This window comes from Patiria miniata, unplaced genomic scaffold (assembly GCF_015706575.1).
Source record: "Patiria miniata isolate m_02_andy unplaced genomic scaffold, ASM1570657v1 HiC_scaffold_3, whole genome shotgun sequence".
NCBI lineage: Eukaryota > Metazoa > Echinodermata > Asteroidea > Valvatida > Asterinidae > Patiria > Patiria miniata.
This window is the reverse complement of record NW_024037069.1, coordinates 18,127,785-18,152,783: the sequence shown is the minus strand read 5'-3', so window position 1 is coordinate 18,152,783 and position 24,999 is coordinate 18,127,785. Positions and strand designations below refer to the sequence as shown.

The window sequence follows — 24,999 nt, the reverse complement described above, 5'->3', positions numbered from 1 at the left end:
GTTTCAACCATAGAGCTATATTAAATTACTAGAGCGCTAACTCCTCATTCTTGCGCGCGGAGACGCTTTGAAGCTAAAGTCCCCACTTGCCTCTCTCCACCCAGGAGTACAGTATAAATGGGTACTGGCATTAGCTGGGGAGTAACCCGCGATGGACTGGTATCCCATCCAGGGGGAGTAGAAATATTCTCAGTCGTTTCATGCCACTGAAACAGGAGATAAACGCCGGCCTGATTGGCCATATTGGCTCGGAACAGACCTTACTTTACTTATAAATGAATTGCTGACTTATACCCAATGAGAAAGTATATTTGTTTTTTAAAGAGGTTGTGGAATGCTCGAAGACATTTCCATCATTTTTCGGGTATATGTAGCCTAAGGTGTGATGAAATAAAAACGACTATTGTTTCTGTCATGAAATGAGTACAAAAGGTACTTTTGAGAGCTGTTTTTCAGGTCCAGTTTCGACCCGAACGTGCAACTGTGTAAAAGTCGTCGTTGCGGGCAGCAAACAAAACACAGTAAATCGTTACGTAATAAACAGGACTCGTGTATGCTACTGTGCATTGGGAGTCTTGTTTATTACATCACGATTTACTGTGTTTTGTTTGCTGCCCGCAACGACGACTTTTACACAGTTGCACGTTCGGGTCGAAACTGGACCTGAAAAACAGCTCTCAAAAGTACCTTTTGTACTCATTTCATGACAGAAACAATAGTCGTTTTTATTTCATCACACCTTAGGCTACATATACCCGAAAAATGACGGAAATGTCTTCGAGCATTCCACAACCTCTTTAACATAAGCTTCCCTTCTGAGAAATCAGCCGTCAAATAACTTTTTCGTTCAACGTTGTTAAACGACAACAGTTTACATCTCACCTCCTCCCCATTGATGCTAACAGATACCACCTCCATGTGGCACTGTAGCCAGCGTGGTCCTGGGTTCTTCAAGGGCAACACAGCTTGTTTAGCTATCCCTATGCAGCACACACCCTTGATGTTGATAGAGCTAACCTCCACTGGGTTGATGCTCTGAGCATTCACCCTGGTTGGCTGTGGAGGCCCTACAACAACAAAATAAGCAACACAGAAATAACGACTTCATTATTAATTAAATAACTGACTACAGATTCGGGTATTTAAAATTGCAATATTGAAATGGCTGATTACCACTTGCACAGCGAAATGTTCACTTTTATTTTAATTCCATAGCGTTTTCCTGATGGGGCAGATAGATTTCTAAAGACTGACTTCTGGGGTCTATTGTTTCTATTGTTGCTTCGTGTACACACATACTGAAATTTGTATCCTTGTGGAGTCATTTCTTTGTTCTCGTGTACTTAAGTTTTCGAGTTTGAAAGCGTACTTTCAAAATGCTCCTATTTTAACCAGAATTAATTTCCTGGGCTGAAATTCGGCTTAATATCCCTTACATAAAATACTTCAATTTGTGACAAATCTACACACCTTGGAAATTCCCAGTTTTTGAGTAAAATCCATTTATACATTTCGTGACAACCTTGTTGAGACGTATTCATCTATGGAAATTGCTCTGTGGAGACGTATACAATAGTTTGTACCCTATTGTGCACATGTCTCCACAGGGTACCGTGTACCAGATCTAGCTGCTCTGTAAAGAACCATGTGTGTGTACATGCACACATGCACTTTACATTATAGCAGTGATGTGCTTCTGTTGATTAATTTGAGCAATATATTCTTCAACTTTTGTTCCTAAAATGTCATTATTTAGAATAAAGTTTAGAAAGTAATCACATTTCAAAATCCATATGGAAGCAGAGTCAAACGTCTGACACATTTCAGGAATTTAAAAAAGATACTTGTTTAACTTAGAAATGAAAGGGAACACCAACCATGTTCTTGAGCAGTTCCTGGTCGGCTTGGAATGACCGTCATTGGATAACCGGAGACAGGAGCTCCCTGATAGGTAGGGAGTGCAGCAAAGCTTGTAGCTGATAGGCTGCCAAATCCATGCACACTGGCTGGATATATGCTGGGTACACTGGTTTGGTTTGACCGGAGTGGCACTACAGGCATGGTGGCAGAAGCGGGATAAGGGGGAGGGTATGACACACCAGTGTCCATACTGGAGATCTGACCAGGAATTGAAACTCTGTCAAGCATTGGACCCAGGTCTCTTGTGCTTGTCAGAAGATGATGTGCTCCGGCAGCAGAGATGGGTGGATAAGAAGGATCGAGATTCTGAAACTGGTTTGGACAACGGGTACCCTCTCCGGTGTTGATGGTAAGTGTTGGAAGTGTTTGTGTCAAACCCAAATTTGAGGATTGAGGTGCTACATTAGGCATTGTGGATGCACTGACTAAAGCTGGATTTACACTTGTACCCGTCTGGGCTACATCAAGACTTTTCATAAGTTGACCGCTGATGTAGGAAGGGGCAACTGATAAGGTACTTGGTGGTCTGGTGGTTACTGCCTGCTCATGCAAGTACTGCTTCAGCAAGGCATCTGTTAAGAGACTTTGGCTGGTCAAAAGAGTCGGAGTAGTTGATGAGGCACAAGCTGAGACACGCTGATCCTTAGGAAAAACTTGAAAGGATTGAATGGGTGGCCCGTAAGGTTGAGAGGGTTTGGGTTTTGTTGACGTTTGTGCAGATGGGGAGTTTGTGGTATCATCATCACTAGTCTGTGTGGCTGACTCGCTCAAGCTACTGCTGGTTGAGTAGAGGGAAGCAGGTGACTTGTTTGCCGATGGTGTAGCGTTTGGAGAGGCAGAGAGTCTCTGATGCTCTCTAGCAGGTGAAGGGGCATCTTGCTGGCTTTTTCTGCGTGACTGATCATCTGGAGGTTTTCCATCTTGTTTGGTTGCAGGAGACTGCACTTTCTTCTCCTGATCCCCACCATCAAAATGAGTCTGTGGGTCTCTTCTCTGAAAGCCTCGCGGCTTCTCTGGTTCTAGCTTCCGACCTTTAAAACTAGGCTGCCTGCTTGAATGATACTCACTCCATGATTGCTGTTTTCCCGGTAAATCATCATTTTCGTCATCAGAAGAAAAGTCCTTATTTAGAATATTTCCATGCGTAGCAGTTTCAACGCGCGTGCTTCCTCTTGTAGTACCCTCATGATTTTTTGGTGAACTTTCTTTCAGAAGGTCTGTCTGAATGTTACCGTGTCCTTGAGTCTCTTTAAAATTTGAATTATCATTTTTCTGAGAAGACTGCAAAGACCGTTCTTTCCGAGAATTTCCAGTGAAGTCTCCAGCTTCTCTGAAGAGGTCCTCGGGTTCTTTGATTCTTGACTTTCCAGTTTTTCGTGCAGTTGATGATCCATCCTTGGATCTGTAAATCTTTGGAGAGAGTTTGGTCTTCTTATCATCCCTTCTTCCAGGTCCTGTTTCAGTTCTGCCTTTCGGATCTTTTTGATAACCTGAGGATAACTTTTTGGCAAGTCCATTTGTACTCTTTGGGCTGACTTCAGGCTTACTTTGGATTCTACCATGGCTTTCCACTGATGATCTTGGTGTCCATAACAAAGTATCGCTGTCCAAGGATTCAGATGAGTCTCTACCAGCCTGTAAAGTTCCGTCCCATGCCTCCTCGGCTCTCTGAATGATCTTGATGCGTTCAGCGTGAACTTTCATTCTCGAGTCAAATGACAATTCCATACCGACTAACTCTTTCATAATACTACTATCAGCAGATTCTCTCGGAGACTTTTCCATATTCTGAGTCTTTTGCTTTGCAGATATGCTCGAGACGGTAGTGCTGCTCGACTGCTGCTCGGAATGAGCCTCACGTGTTACCTTCACGCCATCTCTAGATTTCTCATTCCTCTGTGAACTTTCAAAAGGACTGGATGGACTTCTGATTCTCTGATCTGTACGCTTTGCAGATGTTCCATCCTGGATTTCCATCTGTGGAGGTGAGTGTGATTTATGACTTGCAGGCTTCTGTTTTGGAAACATGTCCATCCCAGGCATTTGAAATTCATGATCTGCTCTTGCTCTCGTTGTACCATAACGTCCTTCTGAATCTGGACGTGATTCCCCGGCATTTCTGCTCTTGTTCGAACCTGGTAAATTTATCGCTCTGTCTGTCACTTCCGCAGGATTCCCAACAGAAGGTTTGTGATATGACTCCTGCTTTTTGGAAAGCACTGAACTGGAATTACATCTCTGTTTCCTTGGGGACTTTTGCTCCGAATGTTTGGGGTTTGTATTCTCAGAATGCACATCAACTGACTTCGGCCTGTTCATAGGTTCTGCTTTGTCAGGATCAGCAGATGGTGCCTTCTTGATTTTTCTGTTCTTGTTCGACAAGGCAACGATCATGGCAGCAAATTCCTCCGGTTTTGTAGTGCTGGAGGCATTGATAATGGCGGCTGCAATAGAAGACGTCGCAATTGGAGGTGTCCTCGTTCCATCTGGCTCGCTCTCTTCTCTCAAATGAAGGATTTGTCTTGGAATCATTGGAGTGACCTCTTGAAAAGGCGGCACCTTCAGGTTCGGCTTTGAGGAAAAGGTCGAAGGTATGGTCTGGCTTATATCTAGTGTTTCTGCAACTGGAGTGTGGTTTAAATCACCATCCATCCTGCTAAATCTGGACGCACCCTTAGAATCATTACGACTGTCCACATCATTGTCGTCCATCAAGCTCAGATCCTCAAGATCCAAGGCAGCCATTTGGGGATCCTCTGAAGCGCTCCGCTGTAGTAGTTGCTGCTGATCGTTGACAGCAGACCCCTCTGGATCTGCAGCTCTGAAGTAAAGGCTCGCCATGGGCATGGACTCCTTACCAGCTGAGTAGCCATCTAACTCAGCCAACGATGAATAGCTGTCTTCAACTAGTTGAGATGGGGCTTGTGATGCAGACTTGTGTCTTTGCTGATGATGCTCTGCATGAATGGACAGAGATTAGGATTCTTTGAATGCATCTTTCATGGCTGCTTTACATTCCAAGGATAAAAGCAAGTCAACGTTTTGTTTTCCTTTTCCATCATTAAAATAATAATAATGCTTGCACATTAATAGGTTCCAATTATATGACGTCAAAGTACCACATGCCCATCCGGTTTTTCCGTGACCGGCCACCATTGCAGTGGGCAAGCGTTTGGTCAGCAACCACATCATGAGTTGCAAAGTAGACAGTAGAGCTAATTTTCATGTAAAACAACTGCAAATTTTTTATCAAATGGCGCGCCTGTGCGTCGTGCCAATGCTTGCGCACGCTTCGGGAATAACAAAACAAACTACTAATTTAAATTTCCTACGGTGCGTCTTAAGAAGCACCGTTGGAAAGGCCTTCTTTCGTTGAGTACTTCAAAATGACAGTAATAATTTCACAGGGAGTTTAGTCCCCTTACTATCTTTCAACCAAGAATGTTTTTCAACAATAATTATGCCAGTTACTTTTCAGATAGCTGCAAATGATGGACTATAGCTTTAATTACCCCAGCCAAAGGCTCTAATGTTTGCAATTGTTTTTGAAGTGATTTCTTGAGTTTTGGCAGGAATTTTGAAATTACCTTCAGTATCTGAGCCCACTCCAGCAAACCTGATGCTTTCTCCCAGGTCCTCCATGGCCAATATGCCTTGCATCCTTGCCTCATCTCTCTCTTGCTCCTCAGACACCAGACTAAGTCTTGACATCTCCACAAGAGCTACGGGCTCCCTGCCTTCTGGAGTCTTGATATGGCCTGTGCCAAAGCTCGGCTAGAACATAACAATTTAACAAGACACTTTGCTTAAAAGGCTTAGATTATTGGAAATAATCTGTGGAAAATTAATAGAATTATGAACAAAACGGCTTTTTAGAATATCTATTGACAGTAATACAGGGTGTCCCACACACAAACACAGAAATGCAACGAGTATGAGGGTATGAGTAGGGCCAGATAGGAATTGTCTTGGGTATCAAATGTTGGGTATAAGTTGACTCAGGTATGAGTTGACTTGACTATTGGGTGCCAATTGACTCAGGTAAGGTGTTGACCAATTGTCACACAAAACTAACAGTTGCAAAAACCTGCAAGTAGCAAATTGAAGCCAGTGCAAATAGTCAAAGAGTGCGTTCGATTACTTCCCCCAGCTTACTCACGCCTGGCTCCTCGCGTAATGACAGACATGCGCAGTGGAGCTAAATAAACGAAAGGTTTCGGGTAAAGTTTCGTGCAAGAGCTGGAAACATGGGCCTGCACGTCCACGTCCAGTGAAAATACGCGGGGGCGCGCTGACAATAGTTTGTAGCCATAGCTCCCTGTATAGAGCTACATAGGGTTTGTAGCTCTACGCTCCGTGGAAGCCCGTTTCGGACGCGGCCTGATGAGACGCCCGCCGGACGTTGCATGGCCTTATGGGATACTTACCTAAGTAACCGGCTCAGTGAGTCGGTTACTTAGGCAAGGCTCGAGTAAGCGCGAGAAGTCACGTGAGAGGTAAATCGAACGCTGTCGCGCTTGCACGAGTAAGCGCGGGGGAAGTAATCGAACGCACTGCTAGGCACACAACGCAAACGTCCCCTTCCTTTTTATCTCCTCTCATGACAAGACCTACCCTCTTGGTTCCACGGTCTCCTGACAGGGAGCCGTAGCTCCGTGCATACAGCTACATAGGGTTTGTAGCTCTAAGCTCTGTGGAAGCTCGTTTCGGACGCGGCCTGATAAGGCGCCCACCGGACGTTGCATGGCCTTATGGGATGCTTACCCAAGTAACCGGCTCAGCGAGTCGGTTACTTGGGCCAGGCTCGAGTAAGCGCGAGAAGTCACTTGAGAAGTACATCGAACGCTGTCGCGCTTGCACGAGTAAGCGCGGGGGAAGTAATCGAAGGCTCTGCTAGGCACACAACGCAAACGTCCCCTTCCTTTCTACCTCCTCTCATGACAAGACCTACCCTCTTGGTTCCACGGTCTCCCGACAGGGAGCCTAGAGCCTCCGTTCTGGTACGCATGAACTCCCCCAAGGAAACACGATCATCAAAACAATCATCTTCATTTACCCCGGGACTACCAAGGGTCACATGACTCTTGTCAGGTGGAGTCCATCTTGAAGCGCCATGATCAGAGTATTGGTCTGACGAGATGTATTCATCCTAAAATATGAATTACAACAGAAAATTTTAAGAGTGAAATTCTCTGCCCAGCATTGTATGTAGTCCGGATAGTACAGCAAGGTAGGACACCAGTATTGGATGTAAACAAAGCATGACATCATAATGTCTCAGGTCTATTTGAATTCAGACGGGAGTTATTAGTGAGATGATTTTGTATTGTGGAGTTAATAATAATAATAATAACAGGTTCTTATATAGCGCTTTTAACTAAGATCAAAGCGCTTTACATTATCATTACCCCTGATCATTGGGCCAAGTAAACATTCCAAATACCATCTCAGCTCCCTGGGGAGTATACAGCTCGATGCTGCCTGTTAGGCGCAAGGAAGCTCATTCAATCACAATAAGCATTTCTGCCCTCACAGGTACCCACTTACTCCTGGGTGGAGAGAAGCAATGAGAGACAAAGTGCCTAGCTCAAGGGCACACGCACCATGACTCCGCCAGGACTCGAACCCACAACCTGCAACTTTACCTGCAGACCACAAATCAGTGCCCTTAACCACGAGGCCGCGGCTGGCAGCATCTTTATAATGCACTACTTAGTGCATACTTGTGTGTGCTTATCTGATCCTGATAAATTTCTGCAAATGAGGCAATTTATTAAATTAATCAGACAGAAATATTTCCCATGCAAAAGATGCAACTTGATTTCAGCTGAAGCCCAAACAATTTACACTTGATTTTTACTCGTCGATATTGTTTGGGATTTTGTAAAACAGAATGTCGAACAGTTAATTCAAATACAGAGAACTAAATGATGCGGATTTGAAGTACCTCCCTACCTCCCTCCCTCCCCCCCCCCCCCCCCCCCGCCAAAAAAAACATTCAAAAACAATTCCTACCAATAAATAAATTGAACACAAATCAACAGTATCATAAGTTATGAATCCAAGTGAATGAAATAAATCATACTTCTCTGAACTCATGTTCCTTCTCAAATTCTTTTTGGTCCTCTTCTAGGACTGCTTCTGCGTCACCTACAAACAAGACAATATTCATCATGATTATGTCCATTACAATCAGGACGGAGAGTCACAATTGAAATAGCACATGTTCAGACACAGGATGATTGTATACATTGTACATGTACCTCACAATCATTAACGCTATACCCTTGAGCACTTTTACTAGAAAGTATTCTGAATCTGCCAAAATCCACCTATAAACAAGGATTTATACATATAATAGCTTGATAGTTAAATTATGAAATTAATTTGCTCCCAAGGCAAACAACTCAGCAGATTTAGGTTAAAAATATCCCCGGCATCAAACGGCACTTCGTGAAAGTTTAACTTTCATTTTTCATGCACGCACACAGCGACATTTCCCAATAGGTCACTTTGTGGGATCAAAAAATGTTGATTTCTTTGTGGCTGAAAGCGACCTATCTCATATACGCATGCGCGTCGAGGATCCAGACAACGTTCCCGCCAAAACATACTAATTAATTTTGAACAAAATTATTCCAAAGTGTGAAATTCAATGACCAATTTTATTTAAAAAAAAAAATTAAAACGTTGCTAATATTTTCATTGATATAAATGTGGTAATCATAACCATATGTTGTAGAAACTTCTCAATGCATTTTTATTGAAACAACCATTTGAGCCTCTTCGTGGAATCAGGATGAAGCGGCAACAGGGTTTAACAAGGTGACTTATCCAAATGTGTCGCTTCGTGAAAAACAAATTTCCACTTTCTGTTAGGCCAAAAAAAAAAGTCTCCGGTTTCTGGTATGCGCACGCGTCGTCGTAGCCATGCACGTCGGCAAAATGAAAAAAGGTTTTTTTTCAATGAAAGATGATGTCTCAAAACCGCCAAACTCACTGCTTTGACTGGAATCCTGCTGCTGCACAATTTTAACGTGTTTTTAGATGGGGTTATGAACGAGAATAAGCTTTATGTGGCCTCTCTGGACTCCCATATATTTGCACTAAGTTTAGTCGGGCACCATTTGCAGTCATCAGCCGACATTTGAAGCAAAAAAGTCAGGTAAAAAAAAAAAAAAAAGCCGCGTCGCCGCACCACTTTTTGGGCAAGCTCCATACCAAAAACCGGAGACTTTTTTTTTTTTTTGCCTTATCTGTCCTTTTTTTAAATTTCCAAAATCTAGCCAAAACCAGATTTGTATCAATTCTTTTTTAATATTAAGAAAGACAGTAGCACAAAGAACATAATTCCATCAACTACTAAATTAGCGAAAAATTCAGATAGGCCGGTTCGTGGGCTCAGCGACGATTTATAACCTATGCTTGGATAAAACCCTAACATCACATTTTACCTTGGGTAATAAATTCACCATCATATTCAGGGAATTCCACATCATGAACATTGCTCCGGTGCGAATCATTCTGCATGCTGTCAAAAGGATTGTACACCCTGCTCTGGTTGCTGCTTGATGCAGTAGGAGTTCGGCCAAAGTCACTCATCATCTGCTGAATCTGCAGGATATCTTGCTCAGTATTGATATCATCCTCATTGTCATCCAACTGAAACCCAAATTAAATCATTACGAATGGTTGTATTGGTTAAAGGGAATGTACATCATTGGCTTTTGCTGTAATTTTCAGAAATGAACTATTTGAGGGGTTAGTATAATAGATCAAATATTGTTACACTGACATGTTTGAAGTTTTGTGTTCGAAAATGCTGGAAAAACCAAGAAAAACAAAAATGTTCAAGTGGTCTGGTTCCTTGACTCCACTAAAGATAAAATGGATCAATTTATAGATGCCGGAAAATTGTAAGGTAAGGGAACCAGTCTAGCTGGCCTGCACCCATTTATGAACATGTAACCAATAGCAAACAAAATTTGGACCGAAAAAAGTGTAAAGTTGGAGCAGTAGTTGAAAAATAGTTAGGTTTTTCCAACGGTGGTCGGCCGACTTCACACCAGGTGCCATTATTTTACAGGATGCTTTAGACTGTCATTTACCAACATCCAACTAAGGTATTTCGTAAAAACTTGGAAGTTTTATTTTTCGATGTTTGCAAATGTTGTATATTCCCTTTAAAGGAACACCTCCAGCGAGACACAAAATCATCTCAATTTTCTTTCAAGAGGAAAAGAGGTTGGTCTGGAAATGGAACAGGAATGTTCAGTTTACTGTGCAATACTCACTCCGACAGATTCCAACAAAACATGCAGTTGGATTTAGAAGGGTTGGGGTTAATGCATAGTATTCCAGATTTGTATTTGGGGTACTTTTTTTTCATTTTCACAAGACATACAAGTATATGAATAAAATTTTTAAAAATCATTAACTATGAAATGAAAAATATTCAACTGCCGACGCTACGTGCGTCCCCAATTTTAGTGTCAGTCGGGTTATCAGAAACACAGCATTATATTGTTCAAGTTGCTGCCATAAGCCAGTTACAGCTATAGTCCATCATTTGCAGCCATCCGAAAAAGTAACTGGCGTATTATTGTTGAAAAACATACTTGGTTGAAAGATAGTAAGTGGACTAAACTCCCTGTGAAATTAATCTTTCTGGCAAGCTATCATTTTGAAGTAATCAACGAAAGAAGGCCTTTCCAAGACGCACCGTAGGAAAATTTAAATTAGTAGTTTGTTTTGTTATTCGGCGCAGCGCGCGCAAGCATTGGCACGACGCACAGGAGGGCGCGGTTGCTATAATTCATCGGATCCTTGCGCGACATCGCGTATGGCTGCAATTCAAAACAATTCAATACATGATTCAGCAACTTTTGATTTGAAATTGAGATCCTAGAATGCTGTTTTTCTCGGAACATACAGCTGAAGCCGAGCTGAAACTTCATCAGATTAGTTGTTCAGTATCCTTCATTAGATTTTGAACACTTTTGTTGCTTCAAAGGAACAAAATGCACAAATTACAAATGATGGACTATATCTTTAAGTGCAGAATGACTTGTTCCTGTTTGTTCTTACCTCTCTACTTCCTGTAGCACCAATCAGTGTCTTGTCAGCATCTTGATCCTCCTCGTCCTCAGTGCCGTTCCCCCGTCTATCCTCCTCCATCATACCTCCATCTATCATACCACTAGTCCAGAATCTGTGGTGCAGCCCCTCCTGTGAGGAGCTGAACACCGCCTCATCAAAGTGGAAGCTGCTAGCATTGCTCAGGGGTCTCAGTTCAGGACTGTGGGGCAGATCGTTCATGGAACCAGCCGACTTGGGTCTCATGGAGGGCAGCAAGAAGTGAGCGGCAAGGCCAGACATCTCTGGAGTTGGCGTTTGATGTGCATCACTTAAACCTGAACCCTTATTAGAGACAAACATGAATAATTTTGGGCTGAATAATATTGACCACATTTTTCACTCTCAGTTACTGTTTAAGAAGTCTACAACCAACTCCTTTGAACTCATAGTTTCAAAATGTCAAAGAGCAATTGCGTTAAGGGAAGTGCAGCATTATTAACATTCAAATGGGCATATTCAAATTTTTTGTCTCTTAGGCGAAAAAAAAAGTCTCTGGTTTCTGGTATGGAGCTTGCCCCAAAAGTAGTGCAGCGACGCGGCTTTTTTTTTTTTGTCTTCAAATGTCGTCTGATGACTGCAAATGGTGCCCGACTAAATTTAGCGCAAAATATATGGGAGTCCAGAGAGGCCACATAAAGCTTATACTCAATCGTAGCCCAATCTAAAAACACGTTAAAATTGTGCAGCAGCAGGATTCCAGTCAAACCAGTGAGTTTGGCGGTTTTGAGACATCATCTTACATTGAAAAAACAAACTTTTTCATTTTGCCGACGCGCGCGCAGACCAGAAACCGGAGACTTTTTTGGGGGGCCTTAAGTATGCTGGGTTATTTTTCAGAGGCCTGTCACAAAACTCATTTTCTAAGTAAGAGATAGCTAGGGACATTTCCTTACTTCGACATTTCTTTCTTGATCGCTGTATCCAGACTGGCTGCTCCATGATCTAAGGAACACCCTCCTGTTGCCAGCTGCTCCTCCACTGACCACAGAGGGTGCTGTCAGGGAACTGCCGGTCTCACCGTCACTCATTCCATCCCCACCCCCGCCACCGTCCCCAGGGACTAGGGGGTTGACTACCTCCCCCTCAGCAGACTGACGGAGGCTCATCTCCTGCCGTGGGGAGGAAGGCATGCTGGAGTTCTGTTCATCGGAGCTTCCGCCTTCCAGACCAGGCCGTGATTGGCGAGTGTCCTCACTGCCACTGCTCTCCCCACCATCCCCGGCATGAAGACTGACTCGGTCTTCTGAGGAGGCTGGATACAGCACTCGCTTGGCGTTTTCCTTTAAGACAAAGACAAAGTTAGGAAAACTCCATTACTCTTACATTGCATAATTACCCCAAAACCTCCTCAGGTAAGCCAATATGTGTGAGTGAGTTGGAGGGGAGTCATTGGCTTCATTTAATCCTTATCAACAATTCCACAGAGGAAACACACAGGAATGCCTTTTTCCTTGTGGTAGCACCATTATTTATTTTATTTATTTCTTATTTACCCTGGGGAAACCTCTCATTTGAACAGTTTTCCGGAGGTGCCCAGCAATTATACAGTACAATTCATTTAAAGGGAATGTACATCATTGGCTTTTGCTGTATTTTTCAGAAATGAACTATTTGAGGGGATAATATAATAGATCAAATATTGTTACACTGACATGTTTGAAGGTTTGTGTTCAAAATGCTGGAAAAACCTAGAAAAACAAAAATGTTGAAGTAGTCTGGTTCCCAGACTCCACTAAAGATAAAATGGATCAATTTATAGATGCCGAAAAATGGTAAGGTAAGGGAACCAGTCTAGCTGGCCTGCGCCCGTTCATGAACATGTAACCAATAGCAAACAAAATTTGGACTGGAAAAAAAGGGTAACTTTGGAGCAGTAGTTGAAAAATAGTTCGGTTTTTCCAACAGTGGTCGGCCGACCACCATTGGAAATTTATACAGAAATACCATTTTCTTGAAAATGATTTCACACCAGGTGCCATAATTTTACAGGATGCTTTAGACTGTCATTTACCAACATCCTAGTAAGGTATTTCGTAAAAACTTGGTAGTTTTTTTTTTCGATGTTTGCAAATGTTGTATATTCCCTTTAAAATTACAATTACAAAAAGCACTAAAAATAGTAAAATGCTGGGTACATAAAAAACTTTTTATTTTAAGATCATTATGCCAGAAAGAAAGGCAGGCAGTTTTTAGAACCGAAATGGGAATTGTGAACATACAGTATTAAAGAGTCTTTCTTCGATGAACCCAAAGTTTCCAAATGAACATGAACAGACCGCCAATGAAGTGGTCCAGCCGATGTGTTTATGAGTGGAATCTGTTGAGCCTAGGAGAATTATTTCATCCATTACTCACTCTCCTAACAGCTTCCAGTTCATCCTCTGTGTCTATCTCACTGCTCTCAATGGATTCAATACCTGTAGCATTTCCTCGCTCACCTATGTGAAGAAAATATACGTGTTTACATTAAATGGAATGCAATAATAATACTTGTAAAATTTTTATGCTTTTAAGACCCAGGGTAATTGAACCCTAACCATCCCAAATCCTCCAAAATCCTTTTTGCAAATTGGAGGAATTTGCAGGATTGAGGTTACATGGCAAAAGTGTGTTGCTGATTACAGAGTACGCACTGTGTCAAGGTCTTGGGCCGGACCTTGTGTTGTTTATGCTCAGCCGTGCATAAATTTAGTCCTTGATTATACTTGAAATCCTCCGCACTGCTCCAGGATGTCACTGCCTCTGCCTCAGCCTATTGACAGTCATAGCCGGAGGATTTTGCAGGATTTAGGCAGTGGTCACCTCTCCACGGACCATATTCAAGAAATATCGGAGGAATTTGCAGGATTGAGGCTATATGCTATTTTTCCATGAGGCCAGTTGGAGGATTTTGCAGGATTGAGGCTACATCTTAGCAAAAAGGCCTAGGGAGTTAGGGTTAATGCTTTTCAAGAGCTATTTCTTTTCAAATCAGTAATTGCAAAATTGTTCACAAAATGAGGATTTATTTTTACACTCCAAGAATAAATATTCATTTGGTATTTAATATTTGATGTCAATGCACTTCCATTTTCACTGCTTCTAGGCTGAACAGTCCTGTGAGTAATAAAAGGAACATTTTGACAATTTTGGTAATTCTTTGAAGAGACGATACACCACGACTCAAGCTAGCCACACATTCCAATGCCGTCACTTTGTATTCCATCTGTAGAGTACAGTGTTCTCCAACTTCGAAAATTAAAGGTCGGTGTGCGGTCAAAAAGCGGAAGGGGGGGCGCTATAATTATATTAGGGGCGCTATTAGCAGTCATACATTTCTTTATGCTAGGGGGCGCTATTTGCAGATGAACATGTGATTTATGTACGGATAACAGCTTTTAGGCCATTTCCAACACAGTAGCACTAACAATCAAGTACAATACTGGCTCAGCATCATCTTTTTTTTACACATCAGTGACCAGGGACTCTGAGGCAGTTTGGCCTTGAGACTTTTGACCTGATTAATTGCTACAATGGGCAGGCTTGTCATTTTGACAAGTTTTGCATGTTATTGCTTTTGGCAGAGTTTCTGGCCAAAATATACCCTGGAGGGTAAGGGTAGTGGCTGGCACTTGTTTGTCTTTTTTATTATTTGTTCCTTTTTTTAAGCAGGGCGGGCAACTTTTTAAGCTTGGCAGGTGTCTCAGAAAGCTTGGCGGGGCACCAGGTTATTTTTACACTCCAGGTTGGAGAACACTGTACTCCACATGACCTTGACTACTACTAGACCCCAAATGATTGGAAGTCACTAACCTGGCTCCAGTTCACTATTTCTGTCGTTGCTTGGATTCTCTTGGCCATTCTCCTGACCATCTAGAGTGCCATTGCTGAATCGCGACATGTTATAACTCCCATCAAGCTGAAGAAGACTTGTGGATAGGTCTGTCAGTCAATGACAACAAATACCTGGTTATATGTATTCAATTCAATTTCAATGATACGAGAAGCTAAATACAATCAAAGCCAACTCTATCCAAACCCTTGTTATCCCAGCCAAGTACAGGTTATTACACTGTATTGTTGATGTACCCTAACATGGCGCCGCTCCCAACGTGGCGCACTTTTCGCCTGTAGCGCCTACCTAGAGCAAAAGTTTTAACTGAAATCAGGGGTGTGAGTGACCACTGATAAAAATAGCTGAAAACAGCTGAAAAAAAGGTGTAAAAATGCTGAACTTTGGAAATCTCCTATACTTTTGTACACAGCAAGTGAGGGAAAAAAGCTGAAATCCAAAACAAAAATAGCTGAAATTTTGGCGGATTTTCCAATTTTATTTTCAAGTGCAAAGTGAATTCTTTGAAAATGTCCCGAAAAATAAGAAAATAATTTTCTGACAAACATCTGGCTGGGTATGTAAGTAGAGATAATAATTATTTATCAGAATTTATCAAGTGTACAGAAATTCTTAAATGTTAATTTAGAATTTTCCGAGATTTATTGAAGTGTGCCACGTTAGGGAACACTCCGCCAATTTGTGCCCAATTTCCGGACGCCAGCGTTTTTGAATTTGAGATTAAATTTTATGAAACCGAAATTGTTCACAGAGGTTAAATAGCAAGCATTAATAAGGTAAAAGTACTAGCATTTTACTGCATGAATTTGAGGTTTGTCAACAAAGAGGTTTGGCAACACTACACGAGGAAAGTTGGGTAAGCTTCGAAGTGCGCCACGTTAGGGAACACGACTATACATCATTGAGCAGTCAAGATTGAAGGTAACCAAGCTTGGCCTAGATAAAGCCTTGGACCTTGCTCAGTCCAACAAACCTGTCTATGCAACCTTGCACCAAAGTACCAAGCAACGAGACATGCTATATATTGCAACACATCACAGATGACAGCATTTCAATTCATTAGAGTGAGTGTATCTAAAATTGTTCCATCATGCATGTCCAATGCACTGAATCTGGCAGCAAAATTAAAGCGTTTTAGCTCTACATGTAAATTGTCGGCATAGATCCTTGCTGAACCTTGAATTTTAACAATTGTTTATGTCCCCCCCCCCCCCCCCCCCCCAACCAGTCCCGTAGAGTGGACATTTCTTGGGTCACTTCAAAAAGGCAGTTTGAAGTTAAAGGGAAGATACAACATTTGCAGACATCAAAAAACGAAATGATAAAATTATCACGCGCGTGATACCTAACTTGATTGTAAGGGAATGCAGTCTAAAGCATCCTGTAAAGATGTGGCTCCTGGTGTGCTGACATTTTCAAGAAAAACTGTATTTTTCAACGCTGATCGGCCGACCAGCGTTGGAGAAAACTGGCTTTTTTTTCAAAAAGGGCTCCTAGTTTTTCATATTCAGTTCGTCTGCATTTTCTTTGCAATTGATTACACACCTGTGAAGACTACAAGCCTGCTAGACTGATTCTCTGATCGTACAATTCCCCAAAGTGGATAAATTACTCCGTTTCATCTTAAGTGGGGTCTGGGAACCAGACTACAAGAATATGATTGGTTTTCTTGGTTTTTCCAGCATCTACAAACCCAAAACGTGAAACAAGTCAGTGTAACAATATTTGCTATAAACATACTAATCCTCCAAATCCATTTATTTCTGAAAATTGCAGCAAAAAAAATGTTGTACATTCCCTTTAATATCAACAAACTGGAACTGGTCACCCATTGAAAGTCAGTTCTTTTTGTTCCTGGTTTTAGGGCAAAGGTCTAGATGTAAATTAAAACTGAAAAGGCCAACATTTCAATTTATCATGAAGTCATTCATGTACATACCTCCCATGGAGTCTAGCTGGAGTATCCCTAAGGAGGATGTGCTCTGCATACTAGCAACTGACATCTGAGATGATGTCATGCTCTCCTCGACATCTCTAGATACAAACAAAAGTAATGAACAAATGTAAAGTAAAGTAAAGCAAAGGGGACGAACCTGTATTCACAGGAACGGAGTGCCCATCTCCCTTTCGTTAGCGATTGGGCCAGACTCATATGCTGCTGTGGGGGAATCGCCACACCTCCTCCACAGCGAGTCTGTTACCTTCCCAGCACTGAATAATGCCGGTACCCATTTAACACCTGGGTTGAGGGGAGTAATTGAGGTAAAGCGCCTTACTCAAGGGCACAACATGCATGGCCACGGCGGGGCTCAAACCCACAACCTCACGATCATGAATCCTGTGCTCCACCGCTAGGACCACACGTGCCCACGAATAAATGTGAAATGTGACATACCGGTAAATTTCTGTTTAATAAAGAAAATAAAAAGTTTCCAGTTAAACTGCCAAAAACTATGTGTAAGAGAAAAATATCCATATTAGACAAAAGGTCAGCACCTTGACTATTATACCACATGTACACCTATTATTATTATACCTATTTGACTTTTCAACTTTAAGCAGCAATCATATATTTACTACATGATACAGAGATCCGTGACTGACAATGGGCAATTTAAAGCAAACAATCCTCCTATACAGGAATCGCATAACAAAAATAACTACAAAATCAGTCATTGTTAACCACATTCTAGTCTCAAACCTTATAATCGATCCACAATGGGAAATTAAACCTCACACACAATATCTGGGTGGTACATGTAGTCTACAGCCCAAAATCCACAAAACTACATGTACATGTAGCTACAAGTTTTGCCCATTTTGGCCACTTAATACTGGCAATTTTCAACCAACAAGCTTAGCTTAACTTTACAAGACTAGGTTTGCCTTTAAAAAGCCCTTTTCACACTAGAGCCTCTCAACCCGGGTTGAACTCAACCCTGGGCGAACCCAGTGCCGCCCCGGGTTGAGTTTTTGATTTTTGAACCCCGCGTTCAACCCCGCATCGTTTCACACATGTTTCATGCAAATCAAGCTTATCATGCTCAGTTACTACTGTTTTGAGCCCTGGCAAGAATTTCAACCCGGGTTGAAAATCTCAACCCTGGTCTGGAGCAGGGTTGAGTTCAATCCTGGGCGAAATCAATCTCGGGGTTGACGCAGGGTTGACACAAGGTTGAAATTCTTCAAGTGTGAAACGATGCATGTGTTCAACCCTGCGTCAACCCCAAGATTTGTCTAGTGTGAAAAGGGCTTAAAGGGAAAGGACAACATTTGCAAACATCAAAAAATAAAACTACCAAATCATTTTGAAATACCTTGCTGGACTGTTAGTGAATGACAGTGTAAAGCATCCTGTAAAATCATGGCACCTGGTATACTGTCATTTTCAAGAAAAGTGGTATTTTTGTATCAATTTCCAACGCTGGTCGGCCGACCAGTGTTGGAAAAAACTGGCTTTTTTCAAATACTGGCCTAAATTGACCATCGCACTTGTTTGCAATCGATTACACACCTATGAACGGGTACAAGCCAGCTAGACTGGTTCCCTGACCTTACAATTCCCCAATGTATGTAAACTGCTCTGTTTCTTCTTATATGGAGTCAGGGAACCAGACTACAGGAAAATGATTGTTTTTCTTGGTTTTTATAGCATTTTCGAACCCAAAACCTCAAAAAAGTCAGTGTAACTATATTTGCTATAGATTTCCAACCCCCCAATTCCATCCATTTCTAAAAATTACAGCAAAAGCAAATGATGTATATTCCCTTTGAGTTGGACCCCAAAATTCACAGTGTAGGACATTCATTATTCTCCCTGACACAGTCAGTCAGTGGACAATAGGTTGGCCCAACTGATCCAAGAAAAAGACTTAGCAGCATGCCATAATAAAGCTTAATTTGCACACATGTATTGCTTGTTATTTTAATGTCATTTTCAAACCTGCTAGGTAGAGAACTTACTTTCTGATCTTGCGGCCTGTGGAAACGAACATGGGATCCCCCATCTGACCAAGCGAAGAGCGCAGGGATGAATCAAAGGTCATCTCATGACCTCCTTCTGCCTCTATAGTAACATCCTGGGACAGACTATAACGCTCTGGGAAGGAGTCACTCTGTCTTACAGGATCCATCTTACATGTCTACCAACGAGACAAAGAGAATCACTGAAATGAAGATATGGGCAATTCCATTTTTGATGTACTTTCAAGTTTCCTTGGGCTGTAATTACCTTACTGAAAAGGTTTAATAACTGTTTTCCCCACGGTAGATAGAGTAGACCTAGACCTACCTAAGCACCAAAGATGACATCCAGAAAAATGTGTTATGTATGATAAACAAGACACACAAAATCGGTAACTTACGTTACGAAAATGTCAAAAATGTAACGTGAGTAACATGGAATTGCCCATATGGTTATGGCAATGGTTTCCCCCCCCCCCCCCCAAAAAAAGTCATCAGGATCGAGTCGGAGTCCAAGTCAGAGTCTTTTGCCAATGTGACTTGAGTCGACTCCGAGTCACCAAAATTGTAATTCGAGAAGGACTCCAGTCCCAGTCCTGAACTCAAGTCCAACAACTCTATAGTAGTTTCTATTATAACACCTCACCCGCAGATTCTGTGTCTTGATTGGCCGAGAGCGAGTCACAGGATACTTTCTATTTTTGCCATCTTTCTGTGCACGGCCAAAAGTACTATACCAGTAGCAACCAAAGTACTATACCATTAGCAACCAAAGTACTATACCATGGCGTGGTATTTGTGTGCAAATGCATGCTGCTGTGCGCGTTGAGCGTGGTGCGTATTGTTCCCAAGAGAGCGCACCACAGAGTTAGGTTGAAACATTTCATAAAGGGGTGGTTTGAAAGAGAGAACTACATTTCCCACCAATTTTATATTGAAATAGAAGTTTATTTTAACTGTGTTCAGATTCAAATAATTAAAATATTAAAAACCAAGCAGAATCTGTGGGTGAAGTGTTATAAAACAAATATTGAATGCTTTATCTCATGGTGAAGTAAAACTAGTCTCCCTCGGTGATCCATGGAGCATTCTATTTTCCCTTGGCTTCGCCTCGGGAAAATAGAATGTCCATGGATCACCGAGGGAGGCTATAAATAGAATGCTCCATGGATCACCCTCAGTGATCCATGGAGCATTTTATTTTCCCTCGGCTTCGCCTCGGGAAAATAGAATGTCCATGGATCACCTCAGGAGGCTAGTTTTACTACACCACTCGAAGCAGTCAATATTTGTAAACTATATTATGAACTATTTATTAAAAGTTTACAGAAAATTCCAAGCCCCAGTCAATAACCATACAAGTACAATGTGCCAGAATGTCAGACTAGAATGTTATTCCTCTCAAGACAACGATGCACGGACTTACCCTCGGCTAACTGAAGTTCCCACTGTGGCACTGCCAAACCGATTTTAAAACAGCCTTATTGAGGAAAATGCCAAAAAAAAATCAACAGAAATATAGCGGATTTTAAACTTAATACAAATTTACATTACTGTTTTTTCCAACAGCACAAAGCCATCAGATGCAGTTTGAGAAAGTCCTACATGCATCTAGTTGTGTTGGTTTGAGGACTGCATGGATCACTGGGCCAAATATGGATTATCTCAGGATGTGATCGTTGTGACTCACGTACCCCGGGGTCAACAAAATCTGTTTTTTCCTCCATGAAGTCTGTGCGAGTTAACTATGTACAAACTGTACATCGTGCAAATGTGCACAGTAGGGGTGGGCATTTATGGGTAGTACAGGAACCGGGTACCCTATTGAAAAAAAGGGTACCCGGGTATTCGGGTACCCGTTAACCCTAACCCTGCTGAATCCAACAGGATCCAACTACGTCACATACATTGTGTACCCGATGCAGCCTGTTGGATTGAGCAGTTAACCCCTTGTGTACATTCCTCATGCAAAATGCTGGATTCAGCAGGCAACTGAACCACATTAAAGGAGGGGGGAGGGGGCTGAACAGCACATGACACTGGGGAGTACTGTTAATGATATAAATTGGTGTACATCTTATGCAAACTTGTGCACTTGCATTGTACATCCCTTAACCTTAATGCAAAATGGTGCATTTAAAGCTTTTGTACTGCTGTTCTCTAATTTTATGAAATATTTCAAAATCAGGAAGTTACAAGATGAAAATTTGTTTCCCACCACAACAATTGTGAATGCTTCATCAATCTATAAAATCTTTTGCACTTAAAAAACATCACGCGTTTATTCCAAAATGGGCCTGTGTCTAGCAACGAGTGTTCTTTTTACCCCGTGAACAAGATGGTGCATATTACCGTGAAAGTGCCTATTTGTGCTATGTATGTTTGTTCATATTAGATCAGGTTACGGGTTATGATTAAACAGTGTGGAAAATCTGTAAATGGATTTAGATTTATTTTCGATTAAACATTTAAACGTGTAATGGTCACATCCTTAAACCCGAGTGTGAGGCGCAGCCGCACTGTTGAGCAGTTTAAATTTGTTTTCATTCTCCCAAAAGTAAGAGTTTTCTTCCTTGTTTTAAATCGTATCCTAAATTATCAATTGCAGAATATTTCACATTTTTTTTCTGATTCATGGATCTTGCAGTACCTGTTGTAAGTTCAGATTCCCGTTTCCTGAAAACGAACTCATGATGACAATGTGAAAAGCACGGAACCAGGATTCCTCACACTAGTCACAGTACTAAAAATGTTTAAGTCCCCCCAGAAAAATCACTGTGCATGTTCTGTAAAGTGCCGGTGTCACATGAAAATCAGACTCGTATGAAAATCGGACTCTTTTTCCCTTTAATTGGTTAAACCCTCTCACGTGACCGGTCCCTCTCCTAATTATCTATGCATGAGCATGCGCAATACCACCAATGAGTCCGTATTTCATAAAGCCTAAATTCATGCTACACCGGTATATGAAAAAAAAATTAAAACAATCGTGGACCGGATCACAGATACACTCAAACAGGCTAATGTCAGACAAGTCGACCGTTGAGACAACTCGACTCGGGACAAGTCGACCGTTGAGACAAGTCGACCGTTGAGACAACTCGACTCGGGACACTTCGACCGTTGAGACAGCTCGACTTAATGGAAATGTATACACGTGGAGTGGAAAAAGTTGCAAAATTCTGTAGCAGGACCGGTCCCGGGTGCGGCGCGGGCATACTCGATGCACAGAGGGCGCGCGGGCACGTCGACCGGCGCGGCAAGTGGGCTTACAGGCCCGGCACAAACGATGTCACCGTGCACAGTACGGCCACGTTGCCCGACCGGGGATGGAATAGTGGGCGCACAGGCCCGGCAAAACAATGCCCCCGTGCACACTGTACGGCCACGTTGACCGGGGATAAGTGCGCGCACAGGCCCGGCACAAACGATGCCACCGTGCACGGTAGGCCTACAGTCACGCTGACCGGGGATGCGCGCAAAGGCCTGGAAAAAACGAACGATGTGCACGGACAATCACGCTGCACTAAATCGGCTCTGTTATATGCAACAAAAAAAATCATGTGTCATAACTGTCAAACGGCGATCATCCGCCGTCAAAATCCCCGGTACTATCCCCAAAACTAGGCCCAAAAACATGCGAGGCGACTTGTCTCAACGGTCGACTTGTCTTTCCATTTAGCACACATACGGTCGAGTTGTCTCAACGGGCGAGTTGTCTCAGCGGTCGACTTCTCCCGAGTCGAGTTGTCTGACCCCCAAACAGGCAATAGGCCTAGGCCTATACATCGCTGTCATTTAGCCAAATATCAAAATGGGAGCAAGTTTTGAAATTCAAGTTAGGCCTAACATTAAACTTATAGCGAAACTGATCCTGAAAAAAAAAACATTCCAGTTGCCTACCACTAGTAGTCGGTAAGGGGCGAGTCGGCCAGGGGCGAGTTGACCTGACACCGGGCGAGGCAACCCTTGCTCTTGTGGTTAGGCCAATGCCCAATTTACGGACATTACTTTTTCGGTCCCCTGCCGGTCAATGCCGGTACATTGTGTACTTCAACTTCAAAACAAAATTTGATAACACTAAACTTGGTCATCATGTGTTCACAAGATGTCTTTATTACAATACAAGTGTTATTTATATTACCAATATAGAAGCCATAACTACAAGTATTTGAAGCTTGCCAACATGTTTGTTATGACTCACACTCCCCCTCCCGGCCCCATCCGCCAACGCTATGGACAGCCAGCGTTGCAACTTCATGCAATTTGCAAGGGGACTACGAATTTTACTCGCAACTTCTGTGTTATTTTTGTGCAAAATCAATCTTCATTCTTGCCTTGAACTCACCTACTTATTTAGTAACACAATGCCGAATTAACAGAGCAGTAACTGTAGCTTCATGTGGGTTGGTATAGTCAATGCAGAATGAAAAAGTAGTTGGGCAAAATCGCTTTTCGTCCCCGTGATTTCTAACATGTCAAACGCAGTGCATGCATGCAGAAACCAAGTTGCGCGCCATGCATGAAGTGGCTATGAAAATAATGTACGGTAGCTTTGAAAAGACAGCGTCTAGATACAGCTTGCAAAAACTAGCCTGTTGTATCGTTTTGTGAAGACCATATGGCTCTACTTGACGGACTTCTGCGAGTTTGTGTTCTGAGTCGATTTAGGCTACTTCCAATGTATTTCAAGGTCCTAATTAGCCTGATATGCTTATCTGAAAATCGCCGTATCTTCGCTTGCAATTAAGGTGTTTTGGTGCATGAGGTTGGGGTTATGCAAAACGTTTACTGTTGCTGATATCAAGCTCTTCAGAGGTCACTTGCATATTTTATATATGCATGAAATGGTGCCAATCAGTGGGGTTTTTTTTAGAGAAACACATTTTGTGCAACTTTCTACAACTCTTAAATGTATGAAACTATTAGACATCCAATTAAAAATTGGTATTATTGTATTGAGAAAAAAAAAGCATTTCCTACATTGAAAATGCATATGCTGTCCTGGACAACTGAGGGCGCTGTTGCTGTGATATCATTCCAGGAAGACACTGTTCAGCAGTGACTTACTGTCATTGACTGAATGAAACAACAAAAAAATCACAAAAGAAAAGAACATTTACAACTGCAAAATATCCACACTTCTGGCAACTGTTGGTGCTGAACTAGTTGAAACAGTGAGGTTTCTGCCTAAAATGACATCACAGTTTCGTTTGTGAATATGGAAATTGCATAAGCATAACAACCAAGGCACCAAACTGCCCTTGAAAATGGCAAAACGAAAATTGAAAATAAGGTTAACTGGGACACAAATATGCATTTTCAAGGATTGCATTTAAAACAAATGCTTTCAGTTGGAAATTTTTGATGATTCGCGGACAAAACAATATATTTATTATAAATAGCTGAATCATACTCCATTTTGCAATTAATCTAGAGCGATTCTCAGAGTATGATTATTTTTTTAAACAACATTAATACATGTAATTGTATGAAGCCCGGGAAGGGACAGGGTGGAATTTTTTTTTGTAATTTGCTAAATCGTTCCCACGAAGACTAATTCGTTCCCACGAATTGCTAATTCGTTCCCACGAATTGCTAATTCGTTCCCACGAATTACCAACTCGTTCCCACGAATTAGTAACGCGTTCCCGGATGCACGAGTTAATTAGCAATTCGTTCCCACGAATTAGGAAATCGTGCGAACGAAATAGCAATTCGTGCAAACGAAATAGCAATTCGTGCGAACGAAATAGCAATTCGTGCGAACGAGTTAGCAATTCGTGCGAACGAATTAGTAATTCGTGGGAACGAGTTAGCAATTCGTGCGAACGATCACGAATTAGCAAATTACAAAAAAAAAAATTCCACCCTGTCCCTTCCCGGGCTTCATATTATAATTGAAATATCAAGTCAAATTCATTGAAAATCCTAGACGACACCTTGATCAAGGTTATCCATGCAGTTTATTTAGACTTGCAGAAAGAATTTGATTCAGTGCCTCGTAACCGTCTCTTAAGGAAGTTAAAAGGATGTGGCGTTTTTGGTCAAATTTTTGACTGAATATTGAAGCCTTCTTAAAAGGTCGTAGACAGAAGGGGAAGGTTGCCGTACATGCTTCAGAGTGGTCTGATGTCAAGTGGAAT

At 42.0% G+C, this 24,999-nt stretch overlaps 1 protein-coding gene across 3 annotated transcripts in view; it reads right to left on the bottom strand.

Moving 5' to 3' along the window:
• LOC119737787 overlaps positions 1-23,401 on the bottom strand; it is a 53,558-nt gene extending 30,157 nt beyond the window's left edge. The window contains exons 1-13 of one of the 3 annotated variants that reach the window (XM_038212396.1): positions 23,202-23,401; positions 18,854-19,032; positions 16,830-16,924; positions 14,851-14,979; positions 13,414-13,496; positions 11,952-12,338; positions 11,008-11,340; positions 9,375-9,582; positions 8,006-8,070; positions 6,872-7,069; positions 5,508-5,694; positions 1,878-4,877; positions 883-1,067 (exon numbers count right to left, since the gene is read on the bottom strand). In XM_038212396.1, coding sequence (XP_038068324.1) covers positions 883-1,067; positions 1,878-4,877; positions 5,508-5,694; positions 6,872-7,069; positions 8,006-8,070; positions 9,375-9,582; positions 11,008-11,340; positions 11,952-12,338; positions 13,414-13,496; positions 14,851-14,979; positions 16,830-16,924; positions 18,854-19,023 — 5,040 coding nt within the window. In that variant the 5' untranslated portion in view covers positions 19,024-19,032; positions 23,202-23,401. Of the gene's footprint in view, positions 1-882; positions 1,068-1,877; positions 4,878-5,507; positions 5,695-6,871; positions 7,070-8,005; positions 8,071-9,374; positions 9,583-11,007; positions 11,341-11,951; positions 12,339-13,413; positions 13,497-14,850; positions 14,980-16,829; positions 16,925-18,853; positions 19,033-20,275; positions 20,512-23,201 lie in introns of those variants that run through there. The other 2 variants (XM_038212395.1, XM_038212397.1) reach the window with 2 other exon arrangements.
• Positions 23,402-24,999: the final 1,598 nt, after the last annotated feature.